Here is a 27597-nt window from a genome sequence, read left to right as displayed (position 1 = left end):
GTCTAGCGTAGATCTCGATGTACTACACTTCTTGCAATTCCGTCTTTTTGCTGCTGCCCGTAAATTTTCGACTGTGTTCGTATGCGCCCTGGTAATTGGATTTCGAAATTTAACGGTGTAATTACTAGTTTTATGTGTAAAATTTTAAGATTATTAGTTATATATATATAGTGTACTTGATTTGAAAGTTTTAGGTAGTTGTTATAGTCAAGTTATGCAGTTTTAACAAACTTTTAAAAATCAATTTTATGATACGTAGATATTTCAACCTATAATGACTTATCATGTACGTTTTTGCCTCTGCTACACTGTCCATTTATAGTTCATATTTCAGTTTTCTTCTAATTAATGTACTATTTTTTATCTTAATAAAAATTATTTATTACGGAGGCTGCTTTATAGTTAATTCTAGAGTAATACTGTATGTTAAAAATGATATTTTTTTATTTATTTATAAAAATGCATTTTTTATTTATTCAAGCAATATATATTTTATGTATCAAAAGCTATTTATTTACAATAAATTCATCGCTCATTGTGTGGGTGTTTAATATAATTTTCAAAATAGGTTAAATTTACAAATATATATATACATATTAAATACGAAATAACGATACAAGGTATGATAAAGAAATTAGCAATTTACAAAAATTGTTGTAGATTTAAGAGTATATTACACATTTTCAAGTAAAATTTATATAACATACTAGCATCCCCGTCGCGGCTTTGCCCGCACTATACGGTTACTTGCGTTTCCCGTTACGAACAATTTTTTTATTTTATGTTTTTCTGATCAATTATCTAGAGGCAAGTACAGCCAGTCGCGTCGTACATACAGTAAAAGTGAGAGTGGCTATATCGGTTGAGCGCCATGCCGTACAATGTGCTCACCTTAAAAATTCAAAATTTAGAAAAAACCGAAAATGGTTCTTAGATATTTATTTTAAGATTATTTGCAAGCCCCAATCTATTGAACATTTCCTTTAGAATAGTTAGAAATGGTAAAAATTTGCAATCGTTGTTCAAATTTCTTTTCGTTTCTTCACCCCTTTCAAAGTCGAATTTCGAAAATCTAGACATTCGTTTTTAGATGTGTACATGAAAATTACACACACCAAAAGTCAAGTTGGAGATACCTCTATTTGTTACCCAGAAATTAAAAAATATAGCCGGGTTTCAGAAAAAATTGAATACTTTATACTCGGAATTTTCAAAAATCTAGAAATTAGTATTTAAATATTCAGAGGAAGATTACACACACTAAAAATCAAGTTGAGATTCTCGTTTGTTACCGAGAAATGAAAAAAATTAGTAAATTTCATTGTTTCTCCGTCGTAACCCTTTAAACTCCGAATTAAAAAAATTCCTTTCTTAGTGTGCACTTACACCGTAAGAACATGAATACAAATTTTCATCAATTTGTCCTCTGTAATTTTTACTGGGTATTGATGAATCAGTCAGTGCAAATTTACAGATAGTTTTAATTGATAGATATAGTAAACTGTTATCGGATATACCCAGCTAAATTTAACTGTTCTAATCCTATTATTTGACTCGTTTTCAATTAATGTAAAATAATCTATGAGCCGATATTAAATTTACATAATTAAATTTCTTGGTGTTATAAAGTACGAAATAAAAAATCTTATACGAAATGAAAAACAATTACAAAAAAAATAAGTATTAAATACGAATCTTGAATCGTACAAAATACTTTATATCTGTTTAAGTAGGATATAAGAAATTTAATACTGCATCATAAATCCGCGGTACCTTTTTTTGTTACATCGGAATTGTGTATGCGTTCTAGACATTTGTATGCAAGAATTTATTGGTCTATAAATATCATCCAGGTGAGATTCGAGCAGTCACCCCTGCAGCAAGATTCTCAACCCTCTTTCTATAACCAACATGTAGTTTGGACCTATCTTTAATATACGGCTAGGGCTGTAGGAAAAATGAACGCATTACTCTTCAGACAAAGAATGTTATTCCATTTCCATTTATATATATGAAGAAAATCACGTCTTTGTAAATTATTACTCTTCTATCACCATTATTAAAGAATTCCTATTTATAATGAAACAGAAACCGCTACCTTTTACTTTAAAAATATTATTTACCGTATATGGAATTTATATATATATATATATATATATATATATATATATATATATAATAAAGAAAATAAATTTAAAAAAAGATTGTGCTAATTTTTAAAATATAAGTATGATTTGTTTTAATAAAATTCATTTTTAAAAGAAACTTATAAATAATATTTTGGTATATATATACTCTTACATACTTTTTTTTGTTGAACTTATTTAAAAATAAATATGTTACTTTACGTCCTTGTTTAGTTATTAATCTTAGTAAATTTACTTTTCGCTAGTTTTAACTTATGCTATTACTTAAATTAGAGGTTTACAAGTTATTATTAATTACAGAATTTTAAATCTATAAATTACCTGAACTAACAAGAAAGAGGGAAATGGGTTGTTGTTCTTCAACTAAAATAAATCGTGTTTATATATAACTAAGAGGCATAAATGTAAACAATTTAGACAACCTCACTTGAGATATCGTTCACTCCTGAAAATTGTCATTTCTGTTTCAAAAGAAAAAGAAACAACATGTTGTCTCAGGCTTACTAGGGAAATTGATGTGAAGAAAATTCCTATTGTGTTATTCGCTGAGCCGAATCAGTAAACCAAGCCTAAGAGCTTGCGGTATTCAGCCGTACGAGTATTGCTCGTTGTAGATAGTCCTGTTCATTACAAGGATTAGCTATTTAGTAAATATCATTATTAGACAAGAGAAGCAGCTTGTACATCAAAATGCTCTACGTGTTTCAAAGCCAAGAAAGACTGTGTTGGATGATGTAAAACAACAAATTAGTGTACCCTGTTCTGTAACAAACAATGAACTGCAAACTGATCACTGCCTCTAAGAATAAAATAAAACATCTTGTATTAAGATACTATTAATAATAAGAAACATTGTAAATATATAAGTATTATTAATAACTACTCTTACTGGGAGTAAGTTAGATGATTTTTTAGCTAACTTCCATTTGTACAAGTCGAAAAGCGGCCATATTTTGATAATTTAGTGCAGGTTCTGGAACAGTTGTAAAACTTTGAGCAGATCATAGAAACTATTCAATCTGAATTTCCGTGAGAAATAAAATGAAATGTTTCCTTAAAGTGTTCATTACCTTAAAGTGTTCATTATAGTTACAGCAAAGGCTGTACTGTAAAGTACAGGCCTTCGCTGTACTTTACTAAAAGATTAGTTAATCTTTTAGATTTTTACACCCAATTTTTCGTTAGGAGAAAATGGTCATTTTTTCGAAAGTAAAATATTGCTGAAAATTCACAAATAGTTTTTTGAATTATTTTGAACAGAATTTTTGGAGTATCAAAGAGTTCTACTGATGGAAAGCGTAAAATAATTTAAATCACTATCTAATTATATGCTGTATGTTATTCAGTATTTGTAGGTTCTCTCTGTGTGTGTGCGCGCGCGTGTAGAATTCGTGATTTTGCGTCTATTTGTTTGTATCTTGAGAATGGCTTAATCTTAATTAAGGAATTAATGAGGAGATTGCCTGTTAGGGGATTAACTCTAATGCTTTTAATTTTATTCGGATGAAGCGGTAAGATGAAGTGATTAAAAGTTTGGTATCACTATCTCATACAGAGATGAACTTAATGAAATAAAGATTTTGCTGATCTGTTTTTCCTATAAAATTGATTATATTTTATGTATATTTACTATTTAAACTTTTCAGGTATATATTTTCAGCATTCATAATAAAAATAAAATATTTGATAGATACATTTTAATATATTTATAACCCAATTCCGGCCTTTAATTCAAAGGTTCGGGGTTTGAGTTCCAGTGAAGTATTGCATTTTTCACTTTAAAAAAAAAAAGAATTGTCACCCGTTGGTAGCTATTATAGAGCGGTCAACTTGTTATTAATATTTTGGTAAAATTAAATGTACTCGTATTATTTTTGGAAAGTAGAGAAATGATTACGAGTATTAATTAAATTTAGTAAGCTTAGAGTCATTTAGATGTGTAATATTTTAATACTTTGTACTGTTAATAGTATTTCCTGTAATGGCTATTTTAATGTCAGAAATTATTACTTTAATAACAACTCCCAGTCTACAGTAGTTCGATGATATAAAACTGTTGAATCCCGTTAAACTTATTACAAACTGAAAACGACTATTTCGTCCAACTTTCATAAATCTTTTCTCATAAAATATTATATTAGGTTTCACATTATTTGGAATTTTATTAACTTATCATTTTTCATCCAATAAATAAATAATATACTGTAACCGTACAGTTACACGCAATATTCAGTTTCTTTCGTACAAAAAGTAAGGATTTAACTGCAGAATTTACTGCCACAGCACAAATGAAAATTTAGCTATCTCAAACTATGACTTCTTCATTCTTCAACTACAATAAATTTTATCATTGTTGGCGCTACTGCATCTGTTACTGCATTTATTTGGAAACATTAATCAAAGTTAATTATAAAACGACATACTGTTGTACATTGTATCGTAGTTAAAATATAATGGAACTGAATGGTCAGCAAAAGAGTATTGGTAATGAATTTTTAGCTTCTTTTCGAACGTATGTCACCAAAAATAGCGACTCAATGATATAAAACATATAGTAATATGAATATTAAAAATATTATTTATTTTCGGGAAAAAATTATACGCTTCTAGCCTAATATGTTTTTAATATTATTCATAGGTGATAATAATTTATTTATAATTGATAAAATTTATCTGATTATCATAAAATTAAAAATCTTTAAAATGTATATTTTAATTAATTGCATTATTTCCGACCATTTATTTAAGAAATAAAAGAAGTACAAGACATTTTGAAATCAATAACAAAGCTAAATAAAATCATTAAGATGTAAAATTATAGGTGGGTAAAATTCACCGCCAAAATGAAATAAATAAAATAAACATCTATGTAAAAGTGTAGAAGAATACGAGAAAGAGCAAAGAAAACTTTTATTTTATCAACTCAACAAATCTCCGTATTATTAGAATTTAAGAAATAAATGTGAATTTATTCGCTGTGTTTTTCAGATGAATCTTATAACGCTTTCTTTTGGTGTTATTGGCAAAATTTTTCTGTTTTCCAAAGGAAACAAAATATCTAATTAAAGAGAAAACCTTTCAAAATCATTTATTTTTAGCGAAGATTTTCATAAAATCGGTGACAGATTTAGAATTTTATATTTCACCCTCTTTCCGTCTTATGCTTTTCCCTTTTTTCCTTTTCCTGTTCGTCATTTTTCCATAATTCTTTATCAAGGGTCTTCTTCCTTCTTACGATATGCGCATATTTTCCCTTCATACCATTCACAAACTTGATCCTTACCTTTTATAGTTGTTGGTTCTTAAAATATAACGCTTGGGGAAATTTCAGTCAAAAAAAAATTAAAAAATTTCATAATACAAGTCTCAACCAGACGGAAAGATGTCGGATGATGCCTTGGCATCAACACATAGGTGTCATCTTAATTGGCAATGAAGAATTGAGAGATACTGCCAAAAAGTTGGAAATATCAAGAAAGATTCATGATGCAAAGTTAGTAGCGGTGTGATGATGTTAAAAAATCGGTTGAATTGGGCAGATAAGTGAGAGCTGAAATGAGTAAAAGAGAAAAAATAGAAGAAATATATCAATGGATTTATAAAAAAAAATGGATCAAAGAAAAAAAAATTGATTGGTGATAGTACATCAAGTTTCTGTTGCATTGTAATTAGGTCCTGTTTTCTATTTACGATTAGAAATTTCATAACATCGTGAAAAAGAGGATCTTCAGAAGAAGATGTAAAAGTAAACCGAGGGTGATGAAGAAAAAAGTTAAGGAAAGAAGTAGGAAAGAGAAGCAGAAGAAGAAGAATGTTGATGTTAACAAATTACTTTTCTCTCCTATTTCTCTTGAAATTTCCTGGTTCAATTATTTTAGCTTTTATTCTTTATTTACCGATTTCCGTGGCGGAGTGGTAGCGTCTCGGCCTTTTACCCGGGGGTTCCGGGTTCTAATCTCGATTAGGCATGTCATTTTATACGAAATTCCATTACTATATTCTTACGTACAAGCTTCTCTTCTGTGGAGAATTCGTCAAGCAAAATAAATAAACATAAATTTTCTACTTTCTTAGTTTTCTATCTTTTGATTTGTTAATTAATTTTGCTACTTTTATTAAAGTACGTAAGTGCAACAATATGAACCCATTTCTGTAGTAGCTGCGGGAAACGAAAATCCCATAAACCTCAATCAAAGTGAACTGGATCTTGAATCTTATGGATTCAAGATGTTATTTCTTACTTATTTTATTTGAGGCTTGCTAAAATAAACGAGAAGAGAAGTAATTTCCTATTATCCTTTTCACTGAGTAAAATATTCTATGCGTACCATTATGCTAACCCGTAGAATGCTGTTTACATTTTTAGCTTTACAATTAACACCTTTATTCTATATGTCAAGGAGGTTGCTGTACTTATTAATTTAGTAAACATCATTTCTATCAAATAAAGTAAATCTTAATTAATTCCGTTCATACATTTAGCGCAATACACGCATCTCAAACTATGCGAAAAACTGGGTCTGATGAGTAGAGCTACAAATTAATGTACCCGAATGTAAGGAAGGGGAAGAGTATATGGTATATACTTACTACTGTCGGTAGTTACTTAAATATATATATCGTATTCGCTGGTGGATTGGTAACAACAATAGATGATCACCAAATATATGACTCTGATAGCGTTAAATTTACTTAAGACAGAACATCAAAAATGATACGTACGATATAATCCGTCCTTTCTTCTGGAATAACTAAATACAGTAGCTTGGTAATTTGCATAAGGAAAGTCGTTAGTTGATCATTGTCGAAATAACTGAAGAATTTCCTCTATGCAGAATGTAATTGTTGAATAAAAGTAAAAATTTGTATTAGTAATATATTTTAATAATATTTAAATTTGTTAAAATTGATAATATTATCTATGACAATCGCATCCTAACAATTACTGTACAAATAAGCGTAATTTTTCATAACATAAATATGTATGTGGATGACTATGATGATATATGTTATTAATATAACTTAGCCGGCCTCCGCGGCGCGAGTGGTAGTGTCTTAGCCTTTCATCTGGAGGTCCCGGGTTCAAATCCCGGTCAGACATGGCATTCTCATACACGCTACAAATCATTCATCTCATCCTTGGAAGCAATACCTAACGGTAGTCCCGGAGATTAAAAAAAATTTTGAGCCACATAAGTACACCAGAACTGAATGTCTAAGGAGAATGAATGTACTTAAACTCAGTTCTTCTTGCAACTGGGATGCGGCTAAATCCATCATCCTGAACACGTACAGAAGCATTGTTCTTTCGAAGCTAGAATATGGGTCTGTACTATATGACTGCGAAAGAAATAATTTAGGGCATACTTGAACCCTTGCACAACACCTGCATTCGCATGTCAATAGAGGCATTTGCCACTTCCCCTATACCAAGCTTACTGATGGAATCCGACGAACTTCCGTTGCGTTACAGAAGGAAATAAAAGAATCTCAAACACGTGATCAACTACTCACGGCAAATGACCAGACACGCTTGCACTTCGCTACTTGAAGGAAGGACGTTCTTACCGCAGTCTTTCAGTCTCAGGCTGCTTTGTTATCTCCAAGAATTAAATTTACCCGCCCCGAAGATCCTTGAAAAAGGAATAGAATGCGGCTCCCCTTGGTTACGCGCGTCTTTAGAGAACGTATACTTACAATCTTTTCTTTTGCCTGTTTAGCCTCCGGTAATTACCTTTCAGATAATACTTCAGAGAATGAATCAGGATGTTATGTATGTGTGTAAATGAAGTGTAGTCTTGTACAGTCTCAGTTCGACTATTCCTGAGATGTGTGGTTAATTGAAATCCAACCATCAAAGAACACCGGTATCCACGATCTAGTATTCAAATCCGTGTAAAAATAACTGACTTTACTAGGACTTGAACACTGGAACTCTCGACTTCCAAATCAGCTGATTTGGGAAGACGCGTTCACCACTAAACCAACCCGGTGGATTATACTTACTTACCTGAAAGTCGTAAACGGGACACAGGTTTCGAGTCTTCTAGAGACCAATTTAATAAAATGGCTAAGAAGTACAATGGGTACACTCTCATCTACACAAAGGGCTCTGTCTCGGCCGACGGATTTGGCTGTTCCATTTTACTCTCTAACACCGAGATATAATATAAACTTAATGCCTGTTCTTCTGTGTTCTTTTGCGAGGCATATGCAATTTACTCCGTCTTGAAAGTTATCGAAACCCGTAGTGATTACAGCTTCTTAGTAATTACCGAGTCTAGGAGTGTAGTTGAAAGATTGAGTTACAGACGTTCTGAATCCATCATCCAGATTATTTATCCTTTCAGGGATAAATAAGACTGTGGTAATGGTATGGGTCCCTTGCCGGCATCCTTGGGAACGAACGGCCCGATGAGGCTGCCAAGAGAGCTGCAATAAATGGCATCCGAGTACAATCGACATGTGAGAGAGACTTCATGAAATCAGTCCGTGTAAAATTGCGGGCTCAGTGTAATAGGTTCTGGCTGCTGGGTCCTCCCACGGCATTACGTAACATCCGGGAGAATGTGCTTTCCCCGAGCAACAGAAGAGATCAAGTCATCTTAACTCGACTGAGGATTGCACACACCAGGCTCACCCACGCTCATCTATTTGGCTTTCCTCAGATCTATGAGGCTTGCAAGGTCAAATGTTCCGTGCACCATCTGCTCTTTGATTACCCAATCTTTGGAACCATCCGACAAAACTTAGACCTAGGTTCAGATTTGAAATTTCCATTAAACCAGAAAGAAGGAATAAAACGTCTGTTGCGGTTTCTCTCCTACAGTGGAATAAAGAATACCATTTAGTGGTTTTTGTCTGACTTATGTATTTTAGTTTGTATTTGTTGTTGTTATTTGTCTATGTTTACTCTTTATTGTTCCCGTTTCTTTATTATTTATTTTTGTTATTTATAATTTTTGTTGATTTATGTAACGCTACATGATAGTGTTACTTTAGTCGCTAATGAAATTGTTGATGTGACTAAATAAAACCATTAAAAATAAAAATTATTTAAGAAAATGTAAATATTACAATTGTAATATAGAAGTACTCTTACGTAAAATAAAAATTTGTAGTTTATTGGTAAATAAAGTTGTTTATGGTTTAGTGTATTTTTAACTTTTTATTCCTGAAAATTATATAGTGACTGAAAGCATTGTAATTTTTTTTATTTTTCTGTGTTTGTGGATAAAATGTGGATAGTATGAAATTATATTATTTACTGCGAATAGTATTTTTATATAAATTATAACAAATGATTATGGCAGTTTCAAGAAATATTCATAATGTAATAATTAATAGAAGTATATTATTTCAGGATTTATGTTTCAGCTATATTAAGATTATATTCACACTTCTTTTCGAGTAAATTTTTTACTGTGACTACTGCATAAGTTTCATGTAAATTTATTGTATTTATCACGATTTTGATATCATCTTTTTCGAAACTTGTTTTTTAATATCCCAAGCTACTGAAACCTTAATATCGAGTATGCACATGGGCACATACTAAACTTAGAAGTAAAAATATCCAACAACCATTTTCTAAAGTTACATGATTTATAAATATTATATAATGATAAGTAAACTATTAAAATTTATTTCAGGGAATTTTATGTTATATTTTGAAATAATTATTTACGAATAAACGAATGACTAAACTAAAAATTATGAAAAACAAGTATACTTTTTGTATAATTAAAAACAACGGTAGAAGTAAATAAAATGAAAATGTTTGTCAATATCAAACATTCAAACAAAACTCTACAATGTTTTCGGTTCCAGTGTCAATGCTGCCAACATGTATGTTATATGATTGATGAATTTCGTGGAATTAAATTGAAATTACAATTTATTTTTTCATATATATATTTTTTTTCAATATATTTTTTGTGTATGTAAAAATTCTGTATACTGTAGAGAAAATATAAATATAGAGATATTTGTTTCAAAGATAACTCTTGAAGATTTCATCTGGTTAAAACAATGATGTTTCGATAGGTTTTTAAAATAAACTTTACTGAGAATTAACGGGTTTAAAAATAAAATATACGTATATTTACAAATATTTATTTTAATACGCTTACTATATAGATAACTTAAAACCGTTCTGTAATATAGTTGTTATGTGCACGGAGTTAAATAGTAGGAATCTTCAGCCCAAGGCTAAAATATAAATTAATACATATATATATATATATATATATATTTTAATCATTTCTTTTTCTAAATATAAATTTACTTTAATTACCATATTCAATGAATGGATTTAAGTTTGATATTCATGGAATACAACTGACTAGAATTAATTTTACAACTGAGAAGTTATACGACTGATTCTTCTATTCAAATGAAAATTTGCTTCATTTCAGATCATTTTAGTTAACTAGGAGTTGTTACTAAACTTAACCAGTCTCCATTTACAAAACTATTTTGGTTTATATGACCATCCTACAAATCCCGTGTGCGGGCGTTTAAATTTATGTGTAGTATATTTCCTTTTACGTTCTGCGGTATTTAAGGATAACAAAGACGAATCCACGTTACGAAAGCCGAGTGATTGGAGCAGATCTGTAAAGAATATTCTACGTTAAAATATGTAGAAATTAATTCTTAATAAAATTATCTAATTTTAGTTGGGCTTTTATTTATATTTTATTTATTATAATTATTGTTATTTATTGGTCTTTTTAAATTAATTTTTTTTTTATGATTGTTGTTTTATGTAACACTACATGATAGCGTTATTTTAGTCGCTAATGACTGTAATTGTTGATGTGACTCTAAATAAATGCATTAAAAAAAAATATATATATATATATATCAAATTAAATAATAAATAATTATAATAATTAATAATAATAAAAAAATAATAATAATGAAGGGAATATTATTATTTAATAATTAATAATTTATTAATATCAAATTTTATTAGCTTACAGAATGTTAAGTTTCTTTCACGATAATAAAAAAACTTCCCAAACGTGGTATTAATTCATTGTTCATGAAAATGATTATATAATATGTAGAAGTGATTTATGCCTAATGTGTTTGTTTATTAATATTACTTAATAACGTGGAATAGTTTTAATTAATATGCCGGGTTAGTCTATCGGTTAAACTCGACATCGCAAAATCAGCTGATTTTTGATGTCGAAAGTTCTAAGGTTCGAGTACTTGGAGGCAGTTGCTTTTACATGGATTTGAATGCTAGACTGTGGATTCCGGTGTACTTTGGTGGTTAGGTTTCAAAATATTCTCTATTATTTCCAGTATTTCAATATTATTTTCCTTAATATTTTTTTTTTTTGAGGTTTTTAGGGGCATCGACTACTTTGGTCATTAGCCCCATCCCACTTCAAAAAAATAAAAAAATAAAAAAAAGGTTCAGTGATTCACATTCTCATGAATCAAAAAAGGTCAAAAATTACATTTTTCTATAACTTAAAATCCAAAAAAATTACTTCCTAGGCTTTCCTTTCGGCCATCCTTTCTTGCGTTTTTCCATTCTGCGAACGGCCTCAACTTCCGATGACAGTGTGTCTGAGGCTTCGGACATGGCATCGTCTTCTCTTTCTGATGCCAATGACGTTCGCCGGCTTACATCAGGTGATGAAAGCTTCATTGGTGCTGTAAGCATCGTTGCAATTGCATCTAAACTAGCAAGTGATGCACTTTTGGCGGCTGATGAGCTGGATTCTATCTCTACTGCAGTGCTGGGTCCAGCTGAAATAGGTGCTCTCGCTGAAGCTGTTCTTTGAGCTTTTGGAAGCTCCATTGTTACAGTTTTTATATCATCTGCGTTTGGTGCATTTTCAATAATAACTTGCACCTCCGTTTCGGTAGACTCGGATTTTCTAGTCACAATTTCTTTAGATTTGTGACTACACGACGGAATGATCTGTTTCTCTTTGTCAGATAAGTCAAGATTTTTAATTCTTACGTTAGTTGGTGGCTTTACAGTGGCAGATTTTGCTAGGTTTTTAAACGGCGCTGGTGCGTCTCTCATGTCAACGGCGTCAGTCCGGGGATGAGCCTTCTCATCTTTACTTTCTTTTCTCTGATGAGTCGACTCAATCTTTGAATCAATGATTCTTTCAATCATTGTCGCAAGCCTTGGTGCCATCGTGTTAAGCAACTGCTCCACATTAATTTTATATGTGGAAGGGGCAGCCGCTGCTTCTGCATAAGAAGTCGATGGTCGTGGTGGACGCTGATTAACAATTTTCTTCGCTTCAGGATAACTGACCTTTTGAAGCGTTTTAACTTCCTGAATGGCTGTTTCTAATTTATATGTAGGGCAGTTCCTTGAACGACAGTTGTGGTGCCCTTTACAGTTAACGCAGATTGGAGGGTCTTTACATGGGTCACCCTCATTTGTTTTCTCCCCACATATACATATTTCCTGCGCTTCACATCTAGCTGCTGTGTTGACACTTAAAACATCTCATCGGTTGTGGAATGAAAGCCCGTATATCAAGCCGATGGATGCCAGCTCGCACCTTTTCAAGAAGGTTTGGCCTATTAAATGTTAAAACATGCGAGGCCGAAGGAACAACTTCACCATTTCTTCGCATGGTTAGGCTGCGACACTGAGTCACTGCCTGACTCGACATTTCTTGTGCAATTTCGTCTTCTGTATAATTTAGAAGGTCGCGACAAACAACAACTCCTCTGGATGAGTTAAGTGTGCTCTGCGGTTGGACAGAAACCGCAAATTCACCGATCTTCTTAAACGCCTGAACTTTCTGGCTTTGTATGTCGTTGATGGTTTTGACATGCAATCCATTAAAAGTTTTACGAATTTCCTTAACAGGACCACCAGCACTATTTAATATTATAATTTCCTTAATATTAAAATTACTTTTACATATAAGTAAAAAGTTTTATTAATGATCTTCATAGTTTTTTCCACAAAAGTAGAAGAAATTTTATTAAACTTAGATTTTAATTAGTAACTAAAATCTGTTTTTTAATGCGCAGATGCGTTGATGATTCGTTAGCGGATCTTGTGTAAAATACGTTTGCAATCAGGACGAAATTAACTACGAAGAAAGAATTATTTAAGAAACTATAAATAAAAAAAAGTGGATTTTAGCTTTTCAAAGTACGTCAAAAGATTTCTTCTTCAATTCACTGTAGTCGTCAAAAGGTGAATGAAGAATTTTATTTATTTATTTTTTTTTTTTTAATACACCAATGACAATAATTTTATTTATTAGCTAAAAGATAATTTGTTTTCAACAGGTAAAATATAAACAGTAAATTATTACTATTCGTTTATACAGACAACAGAGAGAATATAAAAGATGTTAATTATGAAATTGCATAATTGAAAGTAACCATTCGAGTACGGGTTAGATGGAAAGGACTATCTGGTGATGTCCTGATAAATCGTATATAGAAGACGACGACGAAGCGGCGCGCGGCGCAGGTGGCGTTATACGTCTGCTGCATCAACACAGTAATCAGCACTATGAGTATAACAATATACCTCGCTGAATGAAAACACTTTTCGTCAGGTCGCTTTAACGATGCTGCCTTTAATTAAAGTGTCTTGTACTGTGATGAATGCCACTCAAATAGCCGCGTTCATCACCATCTACAACGCGGGTACAGCCGCCATCTCAGGTATAGAGTTATTAATTAACATCCACTTCTTTGTATGGATAAGGAATGCGCCAATGTAAATAACTTTTACGGTACATAAATTATCTTCATAATAAAACTATAATGAATAAAAATGTGTATAGGCTATATAAAAGTTTCAATTATTCATACAAATAATTGAACATTCTTTTTTGAGAAAGAGTATACAGTATAAAACATTTTTTTTGCTGCAGATGAAACCCTTTAAATTAAAAAAAAAAAAAATATTTTGATAGAATACTTATTTTGTGTTACGTAATTTGTATTTTTTTATTAAAACCGAGAGTAGTTCCAATTATAGATGTAGTAATCATTATTTAAGCTAGGAAAGATTAATTAAGATAAGAAGTGATGATTCACAACATGTTTATGTTACATATATTTATCAGAGGTCTCACTAGGGCCTGACTTTTATTATTATTCTAAAGAAAAATCTCAAATAAAATTCCCCAAAAGATGATTCGTACCAAAATTGTTCCAAATTTTCCTTTCTTGAATTCTTACCGCCTTTCTAAGAAATGTTTTAGTTATAGTGATATATTTTACTAAGATATTTAACCAACAAGCAAATTAAAAAAAATCAATACCTGCAAAATGGGAAAATTTCCGCCTCCATTTGAGATTTCCAAAAAGTTTATATTTAAATAATTTAAAAGTATATTCTCTTTAATATTTATATCATTCAAAACCTTTTGGAAGAATATACGAATATTTCACCGAGTAAATCGTAACAAAGTAGTTTTATCGAAAGTATAGTTGAGATCACTTTCTCATTAAAAATTGAAAAATATCTTGTCAAATTTATTTCGAATTTTAATCTGTTAAAATTTGGTTTTAAAAGATGCATTCTGCATCTTTTGAATGAAAGGTGCATTCATGTAATTACGATTATCTTACCTTCAAAGCCATGAAATATGAAACTTTCTATCACTGAGTATATTTTACCCGGTTTTTATTAATGAAATAATTGTTGTAATTTTTAATTGAATAATTATGTAGATGTCTCTTACGAAATGTGATTTAGTCAGATTTTCAGTATGTTAGGAAACGAAAATCTGTTGTGTTTTGATGTGTATTCTGCTTAAGTTTTACTGTTCATTTAGTGATAGAATTATCTGCTTAAATACAGGCCACAAAGTTTTTAACAAATGGTAAAAGTCATTCCAATCGACCCAGCCAGCCCTAAGTTTCAGCTAAACACCATTACTTCTACATATACAAACACACAACACTGATCTACATGAATAGAAATTGTGTTTATATATACCACAAGAATGAAATTTATTATCCTTTTTTAAAAATGTTCAGTATTAGATAATGTATCTTAAATTAAAATGTTATTAGCAGTTCAAAATTGTTTACTATTTATATATATTTTCCGTGAAACTAAAGTTTATTGGTTAGAAATACGTTCTTCTTTGTGAATCTGTAGACTGTTTTTCAAGGTTATTTTATAGGTGATATAAAGAAAACTTCTTGATTTTTTCACATAATATAAAAAAATAAAATTTCTTCATACGTGATCTCTTGAATATTTTTTGTTCTTATAAGAAACATTTCAGCATTTAAATGCAGCTTTCAAGGTTTTCAAAAATCAAAGGAATCGATATCGTTTTCAAGGCGTAGAGAATAAATCTAAAGCCCTATCATCCTATATTAATTAGAGAAGTAAAAAAAAAAAAAAGAAGATTTACGGAAGAAGTTTTAATGCACCTGAAGGGTCCTTTACGATTAAATGAGACAAACGAAATAAAAAAAGTAAAATTTGGCACGCTGTTCAAAAATGTTATCACATAAAATCATCTAGTTTTCAAGCCTGATAGTGGTAATAGGGTAACACGGTATTGTGCTTTAAGAACACACTATTTATATTTATTTATATATATATATAAATATTTATATATATATATTTATTTATATTTTTTAAATAGTCATAATTAAAAATCAAAATCTAATTTTTTACTCTTCTATTTTTATATTAAATTGTAATTAAAGTACAATTTAAAATGTATCTTCTTGTTTCTACCTTTTAAGAAGTTTTGTTCGCTCAATGGAGTATTAGTTCTGAAAATATCCATTCCACATAGACGCATGACATATTTTGGGAAATTACCTCTTTTGACTCATACCTTTTAAAGATTCAGAAAAGATCACTACGATCTACATTAATATTAAATAGGTGAATTCCATATTTTAAATTAACAATTTTGGGTCAGTTTATTTTTACTTCCGTAAAAACAATTCTTGTTATTTGTTTTACATATTTTTTTTATTTATTATACCTAGTATATTTGTTTTTATTTTGTTGTTTTACGTTGTTTATAAACATTTGTGTCGATTTTTCACTGTGTGCTGACAATATTCAAACAATCTTTTTAAGACTCATAAGATTATTCTTCAGCTAGCCAGTTTATATTTAAGGTTGAACTTTTCAAATTTGAGTTTAATTTTAATTGATATTTACATCAATTTTTTCAGAATTAAATTCTCTTTAAATTTATCGAAAAACTAAAAAGTGAATTATTCCACAAAACCTTTTCGTATTTTACCTCTTTTTTCTTAAAACCTAAGTAAGATAGAGATCTGGGACCATATGTAATCTATTTTTTAGATCAAAAACATAAGGAAGCGCTAAATTTACCCCTTGATCTGTACTCCAAGAATTTCAGTATGGATTAATTTATAGAGGAAGCAAAAAGCAGAGCTAAATATTTTGCGAGCCGAAATTCGCTAACGAAACGTTTTATGAGCTATGTTTATATTCAATTTTTTTTTTATTTTTAGTTGTAGAATTATCTCCCGAGAGATTACCATCTCTCGGGAGATAAGTGCCATTTGGAATCACTTTGTATATATATATATATATATATATATATATATATGTGTGTGTGAGTGTGTGAGTGTGTGTGTGTGTGTGCAAAAATGTTGTCTAATAAATAGATCTTTTCTTCACCTGGAGACAAGAAACAGATCTTGTATTAAAAACGCTTTGTATTTTAGGGCAGTAGTTTTGATATTCTCCTGAGGTCCATATATTAAAGGATTTTATTTAAAAGTCGTATTTCCTTCCAAAATTGAAAGCTAAAAAGAAAAGTGTTCGTGATTAATTAAAAAGGGTATTCATAATCGTATAAATAAATTATTTACTCGTACGGAACTTCAAGCAATGAAATTTAGAATTAGCCAACTAGGATGGTTCACGTTTTCTCGGCTGCCACATCATTACAATCTGTATATAATGAATAATTAATATAAAGCAGTAAAGACAATGAAAATCCATTATCAACTGTATCAGAATAAGATAATCTAATCCTGGTTCCGTTTTCTTTTCGAGGGCTTTTGTTTTACAAAAGTAAAATTAATGTTAAAGAAAATATTTTCGCTCTATAATACTATAATACTCTATAATCTAATAATCTATAAAATCCCTTCCACTTAAGTTCAGCAATAAGTCTAGTTAAACAGTACTTATTGTTTGAAGTCTACAGGTACCAAAATTAATCCTTTATTATCGGCTTATTCATTTATATACATCGTCTGATTAAAATCGTTATTCTCAGTATAGATATGTAAGCGGAAATACACATACACATCCACAAATTCCAAGCTAATTACTACGATTTAATTCTGTATTCCTTTGATATTTTTAATTTTACAAACATTGGCCGGTATATTTTTAAAGATTCATATAATGTTTTTGTCACTTTTTAAGTAAAATTAAAACGTGTAGTAGTATTTTCTCTATTTCTAGACCTGTGTTTTAATAAATTAAACAAAATGCACAGCGTAAATCCTTAGAATGTTGTAATGTACATTAGCATTAGTTAGTCGAGAAAGTTAGCTATTTAACCGAGTCTCTTTATAGTACTACTTACAAGCTTTGTATCTTCATTTATTTGAAATTTCGAGTGCAGTAACTAACTGTAAAATACGTTCAGAGTTTTCAACGGAATATACGGTTAGAACTTCACCGTAGCTACATAAGATCCAAGATGCTTTCAATGAAAGGAAAAAGAACAGCCGCAAGAAAACAAAGGACAAACTTGGTTTATTTTTTTTATTATTTTTTTTTTTTTCATAATACTCTTTTTACATACTATTATTTCTTTTGTATACATTCATTTTGATTTATTATTTTCATCATAATTCATCTTACTTTAAAGAAATGTAATTAAGTTCTTTTAAACCTTGTGAACGGGATATTTTCGCATTTTTATTTTTCATTGAATTTATATTTATTGCATATAAATGGAAAGCTTATTAAAATTTTTACTACCCTACTTTTTAATACTTTTACGTACCCTAGTTTTCAACTTTGTTAAAATCGAATATGCATTTCAACATAAAGATTTTTAAACATAAAGAGCGTTTTTCTTTATTTTATTAATTTTTAACATATGTAATAAAAATAAAATTTAGTTCCCTTGTGATTGTTATATAATTATTTTATAAAAATAATATAATAAAATTTATTATATTATAATTAATATAGCTGACTTCCGGAACGAAGTGGTAGCGTTTCCACCACCTTTAATCCGTTAGATATCTGATTCATACATGGTCATACACGTCAATTTTGATTTGCTATAAAATTTCTGTCTTATTATCCAATATATGTTTTTTAATATGGTGAATTAATCAGCCTCAGAAAAATATATCTTACTGTTTTTACTTTCTTGTAAAGGAAGTATTGTGATCGCGAAAAATGTCGGTTTTCAGATTTAAACGGAAATATCCACTTTGATCTTCCCTGAATCCATTTTTATTGTTTTTGCGTGACGTCTGTACGTACGTACATACATAGGCGAGTTATGCGAGATACATAGGTATCTCTCATGATTAGTCGTAGGATATGGAAATTTTGGATTTAGGTCTGTTGTAACACCCACCGGGTTGATCTAGTGGTTAACGCGTCTTACCAAATCAGCTGATTTGGAAGTCGAGAGTTACAGCGTTCAAGTCCTAGTAAAGCCAGTTATTTTTACACGGATTTGAGTACTAGATCGTGGATACCGGTGTTCTTTGGTGGTTGGGTTTCAATTAACCACACATCTCAGGAATGGTCGAACTGAGAATGTACAAGACTACACTTCATTTACACTCATACATATCATCCTCATTCATCCTGTGAAGAATTATCTAAACGGTAGTTACCGGAGGCTAAACAGGAAAAAGAAAGAAAAGGTCTGTTGTAACAACTAGTTGTGTATCTACTCTTTTATTTGCAATTGACTGAAACAAAAGTGTCCAAAAAAGCCCAAATCCAAAAAAAAAAACTAGATTTTTAACTTTTTCTTAACTGCAGTAATAAGAGCTCATTGAGAGTCTTTCAACGACATATCATAAGTGGTACTTATTTTCATTGGTTCCAGTATAATAGCTAAATAAAATTTTAATTAATGAAATATTTGGATCTTTCAAGGGAAAGGCACGTCGGTTCGAACCAAACTTCATCTCCTTTTATTTAAAGCTTTTTTTTAAATTTAATTATATTGACTAATTAATAATTTATTAATCTCTGATTTTAAAAAGAATTTTACGATAAACAATAATAAAATAACAATAAAAAAAAATATGAAAAAAATATTAGAAGATATTAATGAAATAAACTATTATGATGTACTTTTCATTTAAAAAAATGTGAATATATAATTTAATAGGCGTACAAGGAAGTCATGTGATGCACACATCAGATCTTTTCTTCTGCAATATTAACATTTTACTATTTATAAAAGTATAATTTAGTTCTGATTTTTTTTGTAGACTCGTTCACGAATCGGAACTTAGTTCTATCTACTTCCTTTACTGTTTTGCTCCGTTTTATTTAGTGCGTTTTTCATCTTTGCTTACTTCAGTGGGTACTTTTTTTAAATTCATTTACGAATGAATTTATAATGGATCTCATGATTCATTAAACTAATTAAATATTTTAGTGTAATATAAATCTACTTTTTGAATATTCTAAACCAATAAATTATGAGGTAATTGTATTATAGTTATTTAACTTATCCCGTTGTACTATTTCTAATAAATTATTATTAGTAATAGGTTTTTACCATTTGTAATTTTATAATTCTGTCCACAAAATTAAACAATTATTAATTATTATATAAAAATTGAAATGAGTGTTTTCCTTTTCAGTTATTTGGTTATTGTGTAAAAACAATTCTAGAAGTATAAAGACGAATGAATCTATACAATATAAAAACAAAATCTGTTTTTATTATATTTAAAACAAAAGGAAGCCGAGGGAGAATTTTCTATTCTACAGCAACATAAATAATAAAACAGATATATTTTTTATTATTTTTAAATGAACTTTTAACTGATAATTTAAAAAATTTAGCAAAGTTACCACAACAGTTAAATTGAAAATGATTAACAAACTCCATTGATATGTGTCAGACTTTAATGTATCCTACTATTGTGGAAACTATAAAAAATTCTATTTCCTCATGACTGCCGTGTATCTATTCCTCTCGTATCTATCAGAAGTAGTGATGATTCCCTTCCTCATAAACGTTTACCCGTCCTTTGCTAGATAAATTTCAATGGTCACCAGTTTTCTCCAGTTTCTTTTTTTATTCGTTTCTTTCAGCTATAATAGTTACAAGACTCTTTCATTTAATTTTTTTCTATTCCTTTAAGTCCTTTGATATTCTTTCTATTATTGTATTTACAGAAAATAATAGGCTATCTATTATCTTTACAGATAATCTCTACTGAAGTTGTGTCCTACCCAAAAATTGTAATTTAAAAGGTTAACTGTCGTAGAAATAATCATGGAAACAACCTGAATTTTGAAAAAGACAGAGCTAATTAATCGTAGGTTAATTGCACATTATTTCTTTGTTGAAACTTTGCCAAAAAAAAAGTTTTTTAGTTAGATTTTTTTTTATTTGATAAATATAATGGTTATTTTATATAATTCTTTCTTACAAATTATAATTTCAAAAACTCAGATGTCTTCTTTAGTTAACCATAAATAGATTTTATTTTCTATGTAATTATTTTAATGTAGATTTCTTTTCAAAATTCCCTTTATCGTCTTCTCGTTCCTCATCGTCATCTCTTCTCTCCGAAAATTTTCCATTAGACAACACGTCCACGTCTTTAATTTTACTTTTATTTATTCACAAATGAAGTTTTATAAACTAAAAAATACCTAATTGCACGATTATTTTAATTCCGAATTGTTCAAGTAAACCCTTTTTATATACAGCTTTTGATATAATTATTCTTTTAGCTTTATTATCGTATAATAAACTCTTAGAATTTTGAATATATTTAATATTCGTACTCAGTTAAGTAGACATATTCGAATAAAATTCATAATGTTCAGAATAACGTAAGTTCTGAAACTGTTGTTTAAAATTAATCTTATTTTATTTCAAGGGAATATATTTTAAAAGTAATTATCAATAAATTCACATTCCTGAAAATTGAATCATAGTTTTACATTATAATTCATTTTATTGTTTTTTCAATCCAAATGAAATATATTAACTCTTTTTACATTTGTAATAGAAATCAAATAATAGTCTTTAAATCAAAAAACGTACCAAAGTGATGCTCGCTCTTACCCGTGATAGTTATGATATTTCGAATAAGCGTGTGAGATGTGTTGCCAGAGAGTTAATTAATTGTTCATATGACGACACATAATTTAATTTTTATCATATTGTTATATTTCAATTTTTATTTTATGATTATCCTTTTGTTTGTTTAATTTGATTTAGATAAGTCTTTATTTTTTTATAGTTCCTGAATTAATTTCAGTGGTCATGGAAGGAAAAATCAAAGTTTTTGTCCTGAGTTTATAAGAAACAGGAAATCACCTAATAAGGTTTTTTTACCTCCGGGACCACCGTTAGATATTGCTTCAGAGGATAAGATGAATGATTTGTAGCGTTTGAGAAAATAACACTCCTGACCCGGATTCGAAACCGGGACCTCCGGATAAGGTTACGTAATACGGTTACTTTACATACTTATAACGTGAGTGCATGCATAGGCAATTCTGCTTTATTCTCTGTTAATCCCTTCGAACATTTTAATGTTTTTAAAGGAAACCAATAGTGATGTTTCATTTTGAATATTATTAATTAAAATAATATTCTGTTTTTTATTTTATCAGCCCTTTCCATAAATATTCTTTTCTGTCTATCTATTTTTAATATTAATGAGTTTTTATTTATTTTTTGTTGCAGGATCGTACGTATTATTATGGAGAAGAGGAAGTGCAGTGGTAACAGCTGATAAAATGATGGTTACACGTGATCCAAGATTCCGACTTGTTGACGGTTACAATCTTGAAATCGGTAACGTTATGCCACAAGATGCTGGCGATTACGTCTGCCAAATTGGTGAATATAGAGATCAAATAAACACCGTAGAGATTTTAGGTAAATTGCATTTATTTTTATTTTTGGTATTTATAATCCATTCAACTATTTAATTTATCAAAAATTAAAAATTTCCATATTATTTTAATCGAATTTAAAATTAATAAACTTTTTTAATCGTTTTAAATAAATCTTTCACTAGTTAACTGAAACAGAATCTTGTAATTTATGGTTAAATGGATTGAATTCAAATATAATTTTGAGCCCATTATTATTACTATTATCCTGTACATAAAATATAGTAAAAAAAGAATATATATATATATATATATATATATATATATATATATATATATATATAGTTTTTACAATCTTCAGTTGATTTGAAATGCCTTTTGGCAGTAATCAAAGCCTTTTTATAATTTGCTAAATTTATTACACTTACTGCCATTATAACGTTCCTTAGTTATCGTTTTTTTCTACGTTGTAAATTTCAATATTGTATTTTGCTGAATACCATAAAAAATAGAGCCATCGAAATTAAGTAAAGGTTTTTTGCTATTTTCAACATTACGGAATCAATACCTTTTGATTTTTCTCTTTTTCTTCAAAAGTTATTTGGATTTCATGATTAGTTACTTTTTTCATAAATTTTTCCATTGAATAAAATATCGGATGTAAAACTGTCAGTAATTTGATTAAAATCAATTAACATGTATTATTAATTACATTTTAGTGTTTATCGTAATGAAATACTAAAATTTCCATATTTCAGCTTCAATTTCTTTCCCTTTTTTAATTTTACACCACGAATTTTCAGTTGAATATATGTGCGTACAGTTTTAGATGAATTTGAGTACCGCAATAATTCTTAAATTAAAAAATGAAACTAGAAGAAAAGAATGAAGAAGAAGAATTAAAAGAAATAAAAAAATACACTATCAGTATTATTTATGAAACGTAAATTAATATTAATTAGGAAAGAAATAACCTCAATTAAATATTATGATTTTGAAAGTTATATTTACTTTATCTCTTAAATTGATAAATTATTTAGCAAACGTTTAAAATTAAAACTACTTTTACATACGTTTTAAGGTTTGTTAAAAAGCGATTTTTTTATTACGAACATATATTAAACAATATAAGATTTTTTCTGATATAATTAGTTTAATTAATTTTTTCATTTGGAATCTCCCCGCCGCCCCAGAGCCGGATCCGCATTTACTCATAAACTCAGCTGCGAGGGGTGCATTTGCCTTAAACTACCTCAGTAGGGCGCTAGGCCCTACCAAGGTAGCCGGGGCTCGGTCTTTTGTTAAATGCAATGCCTCTTACGGGGGAACCCCAAGGGATTTCCCCGTCGGGACTCCGGTCTTGACGCCTAACCTCTAATGGAGAAGCTCCGGAGGGATCCCCCACCGGGACTACGGTCTTGCATTCCTCCCAATAGCGTCTGCAAGGGCGTCTTCACCCGGTCATTGGTGGTGGGACGCCGGAGCCTTTCACCCCTCCCGGTTGGGATTGTTCCCTACAGACACCGCAGCTTCGTTGTGCAAACTCCATTGGGTTCATGACGTGGGCGAAATCGCCTTACATCCACGGCCTCCAGGCGCATGTTCATGCAATTTGCATGTGCGATACTGAGGCTCCTGCATACAATCTTTTCGCAAGTGGCCAGGCTCGCCACAGGCCCTGTGGCCTGAAAGTCAGGCCACAGGGCCTGACTTTCAGCACCGAAAACATAGGTCTTAAAAGGTGCACCTCATCACCCGGCAGGCCACCCACCCAATTCGAATTCAACCATCGGACAGAAGCTTGTCCGCCAAGGTGGGCGGTACTGCCAAGGTGACCACTTGCGTCGTCCCAAATGCCGGCCGCATAGATAGTATGTCTAGCGAGACCGACTACCCTGTATCCTGACAAAGCTCCTTTAGGATTTCGTCCTTCGTAATAAATACGTCCACGTCCTTAACAACAACATTAAAATATTAGATATTTTTAACGACTTTTATAAAAACAGTATCCTAGAAAAATTCAATATATACTACTACAACAATAAATTAATCAATGAACAGACCAGATTCGAGGTCAATATTTTAATCAAACAGAAAATCAATAATTATCAAGATACCTAAACTGTCTCCCTCCAAACACTAATATTCATAAAATATACGACCTTCTTACATAATAGGCATGACATAATTTAATTCTAATGATCTGAAATCGAAGAATAACTTTTCTTGATGATGGTCGAATGACCGAAAGTGCTAGAAAAGAGAACGCGGACGAATTATTGGTAAGGTTGAATTTTATTTACTTATATATAAATAATATTGTATACCGACTGTGCCATGCTTAAAAAACTTAAAGCATTACAAGTTTTTGTCAGCTTTTTCAACATCCTTTTGGCCTAACTCGGCTTTACATACATGCAAAATGTATATGGCGTATTAACTATAAATATGCTTGCTTCTCTCATTTTCCACTTCAAATATAGGCAATTTTTGATAAAATATTTATTTAAAAAAAAAACCTGTTGTTTTCTTTCCAGAAACTCAAAAAAACCGTTCACAATATGATGATAAAAAGAACCATTACCTTATCGGGAATGTAATTATATTTTTAAAATTTACACAGTAATTAAATATTTCATGCACGTGCAGACTATCTACGCTAGCTCTCTCAAGAAAATTATTAGCCGAGCCATTGAATTACGAACAGCATTGTAATGTAGAGCTTGTAGAGAAGTCATTAAGCAATGGTTACATTACTTTTTTTCTTCGCAGCTCTTAATACAAAATTTATATTATACAATTCTTTTAAAATTAAACAACAGTTCACCCAGTTGTAGTAATAATGTTGTTAACTACTATACACTTCTTCGTGTTCAGCTTATACCAATTTCATTATTAAATATTACTCTGGTGTACATGAAAATTCCTAATTAATCTAGCCTTTCAACTCGTGTTTTCTACCAATAAATTGATGACATAAAATCTATCATGAGTCAGAATAAATAATAAAAATTGTATTAGGTCAGTTTTATTTCGCAAGTAATGAAACTTCGGTTATCTGCTGATCAATCAATTTACAGAAAAATGTTAGGTTTTGAAAACAAAACCTTTAGTGGGAATCTTCGGCCGAAAAAAGGAAGGAATCATATTGAATGTTAAACTTGATATCCGGTCAAATAAACAGTTAATTAAATTTGTAAAAAAGTTACGGACTGACACATGTAAAAAAGAGAACAAATTTATTATTATTTTTTTTTTTAAATAAAGGAAATGTGGATAGGAAAAGCCTGCAATTAAGAGAAACCTTGGAAGATAAAGTATCAAGGCTACAGTTTTGAAATCAGGTAAGAAGTAATATAAAGAAAATGAAGAAATAGAAAAAACCCACAGAATCGTGTTAAATGAAGGAAGCGCAACGAAGTCTTAATACGATCTTTGGAATAAAGGACTGTATTTGAATTAAAACCAAAAAGGTAGAAAGTGGGGAGAAATATTGGAACAGTTTGCATACAATAATTTCTCGGTTTAACTGTTAGCTGTGTTTGACAAGTAATGTTTGCTTAATATTGAGAACAGAAAAACATAAAATAATTTATATAGAAAACAATGCTATATTATATACAGAAATCACTAATTAAAATATATACTATAAATCAACATAAAATTTGTCGCATTATTAAAAAAACAAAATTCAGACATTCTTTTTTACACGATTAGTATTGTCATTAATAATGTCTACAAGTATACGTTTTATAGCTAATAGAATACATTTATTGAAGATCATACGCGCACTATGTCTGTAGATTACAAAAAAAATAATGATGAATCTTCATCAATTATTTAATACAGAGAAGATGTACTGTATGTAATAAATATAATGTTTGATTTTACGCATAATTAAAACGAATTTATCACAAATTATTTATATTTATTTGTAATAGTTTAATTTCTAATTAAAAAATAGAATTTTTTACTATATGTTTGAAGCAGTAGGAACATCTCTTTAACAAATTAAAACTAGATTCAAGATTTAATCTTTCTTTTATTCGATGTTGTACTTCATACTTGAAAGAGGCGAGTTATGAAATTAATTTTAATAAAAAGAATGATAAAATATGTAATATTTTTTATTTTGCATTAGTTGATCACTTTTGTACACAATTCTAAAAACTTCATTACGTAATTATTTGTGTATTTTAATACTATTATGATGATAAAATTCAACTTTTATAATAAGCATGCTGCATTACTTTTAGGTATTTATTTTATATTCGTTATGAATTATCACGTAAAATCTTTTGGACTATACGCTGAGCTCTCGTTTGATAAGTTCTTTTTTTATTATTGTACTTGTTAAGTGTGTATTATAATCCTTAATATATTTCAGAATTTAATTTCATCTTAGTAGTATTAAATAGTTTTAAGTTTAAATAAAAAATGAGAAAGATGAAGAGTAAAAAACTTTGTAAAACAAGAATATCTATTTCATATTTTATTTTTAATATTTAATCTTCTTTAGAGTAGTTGAGTATTTAATCCGCAAAAGTACTTTTTTAGCTTAATAAAATAAAAATAATTATCCGTTTATAAATTACTCGTACTTTAAGTCTTAGTTTATGAGAAAATTAGCTTTATACATTTTAAAAAAGAAAACTAAAAATTATTAAATTTATTAAATATTTTACGTTGTAATAAAACGGGAAAAATTAACTAAAGATATCCTAAACAAATTTATAAAGAAACTAAAGTTCATAATTAACTATATAACCTATTTATATTTAGTGTCATAAAGGAAAAATTGTAAATGACCTGACAAGAGTTACATGACAATTCCAAAAACTACACAATCATCTTCAAGAATAATAACATCCCTACGCAGGAGTATTTGTGGGATGATGGAGAATGAAGTGGTTTTACGCATTATTCTTCGCTGAGCCAAATATATTACATGTTTATTGACAAGCCAAAACCATCAAAATGCAGGTCCTTTTCAATTGTACAAATGATATCATTTTGTTCTCCACAGATATTGACAGTATAGTGAATATCATGTCAAGAGAATGTTGTTTTTTGTACCTCTGATGCATTTACAATAAGAAAAAAATGATTGGTGCAAACAGCATAAAGAGATGTATACGCTTTCAGAAGTGTAAAAAGAAACCTGAAAATATAAACATAAATATTTGAGGATCTTCTTGATGGAGTGGTAGATTTCTGTCTTTCATACTCAAAGTTCTAAGTTTAAATCCCGTCGAGATTGGCAGTATCACACGCGACAAAATTAATTTACCATCAAGCGGCTATTACTGGCCTTTAAACTGATGTTGCTTAGCTAATTTTTTTTTATTTTTTGTCTCGCAATTTTTTTGTTTACAATCGGTTCCGAATAAGGAA

General features: G+C 29.7%; 1 protein-coding gene across 1 annotated transcript in view; it reads left to right on the top strand.

Annotated features, from left to right (window-relative positions):
• LOC142320185 (limbic system-associated membrane protein-like) overlaps window positions 1–27597 on the top strand; it is a 507330-nt gene that overhangs the window by 323063 nt on the left and 156670 nt on the right. Inside the window, exon 3 of the mRNA XM_075357870.1 lies at window positions 22052–22246. Coding sequence (XP_075213985.1) covers window positions 22052–22246 — 195 coding nt within the window. The remainder of the gene's footprint in view (window positions 1–22051; window positions 22247–27597) is intronic.

This window comes from Lycorma delicatula, chromosome 2 (assembly GCF_047948215.1).
Source record: "Lycorma delicatula isolate Av1 chromosome 2, ASM4794821v1, whole genome shotgun sequence".
NCBI classification, from domain to species: Eukaryota; Metazoa; Arthropoda; class Insecta; order Hemiptera; family Fulgoridae; genus Lycorma; species Lycorma delicatula.
Note: the sequence above shows the minus strand (reverse complement) of the source record. Positions and strands in the feature narration are given on the sequence as shown.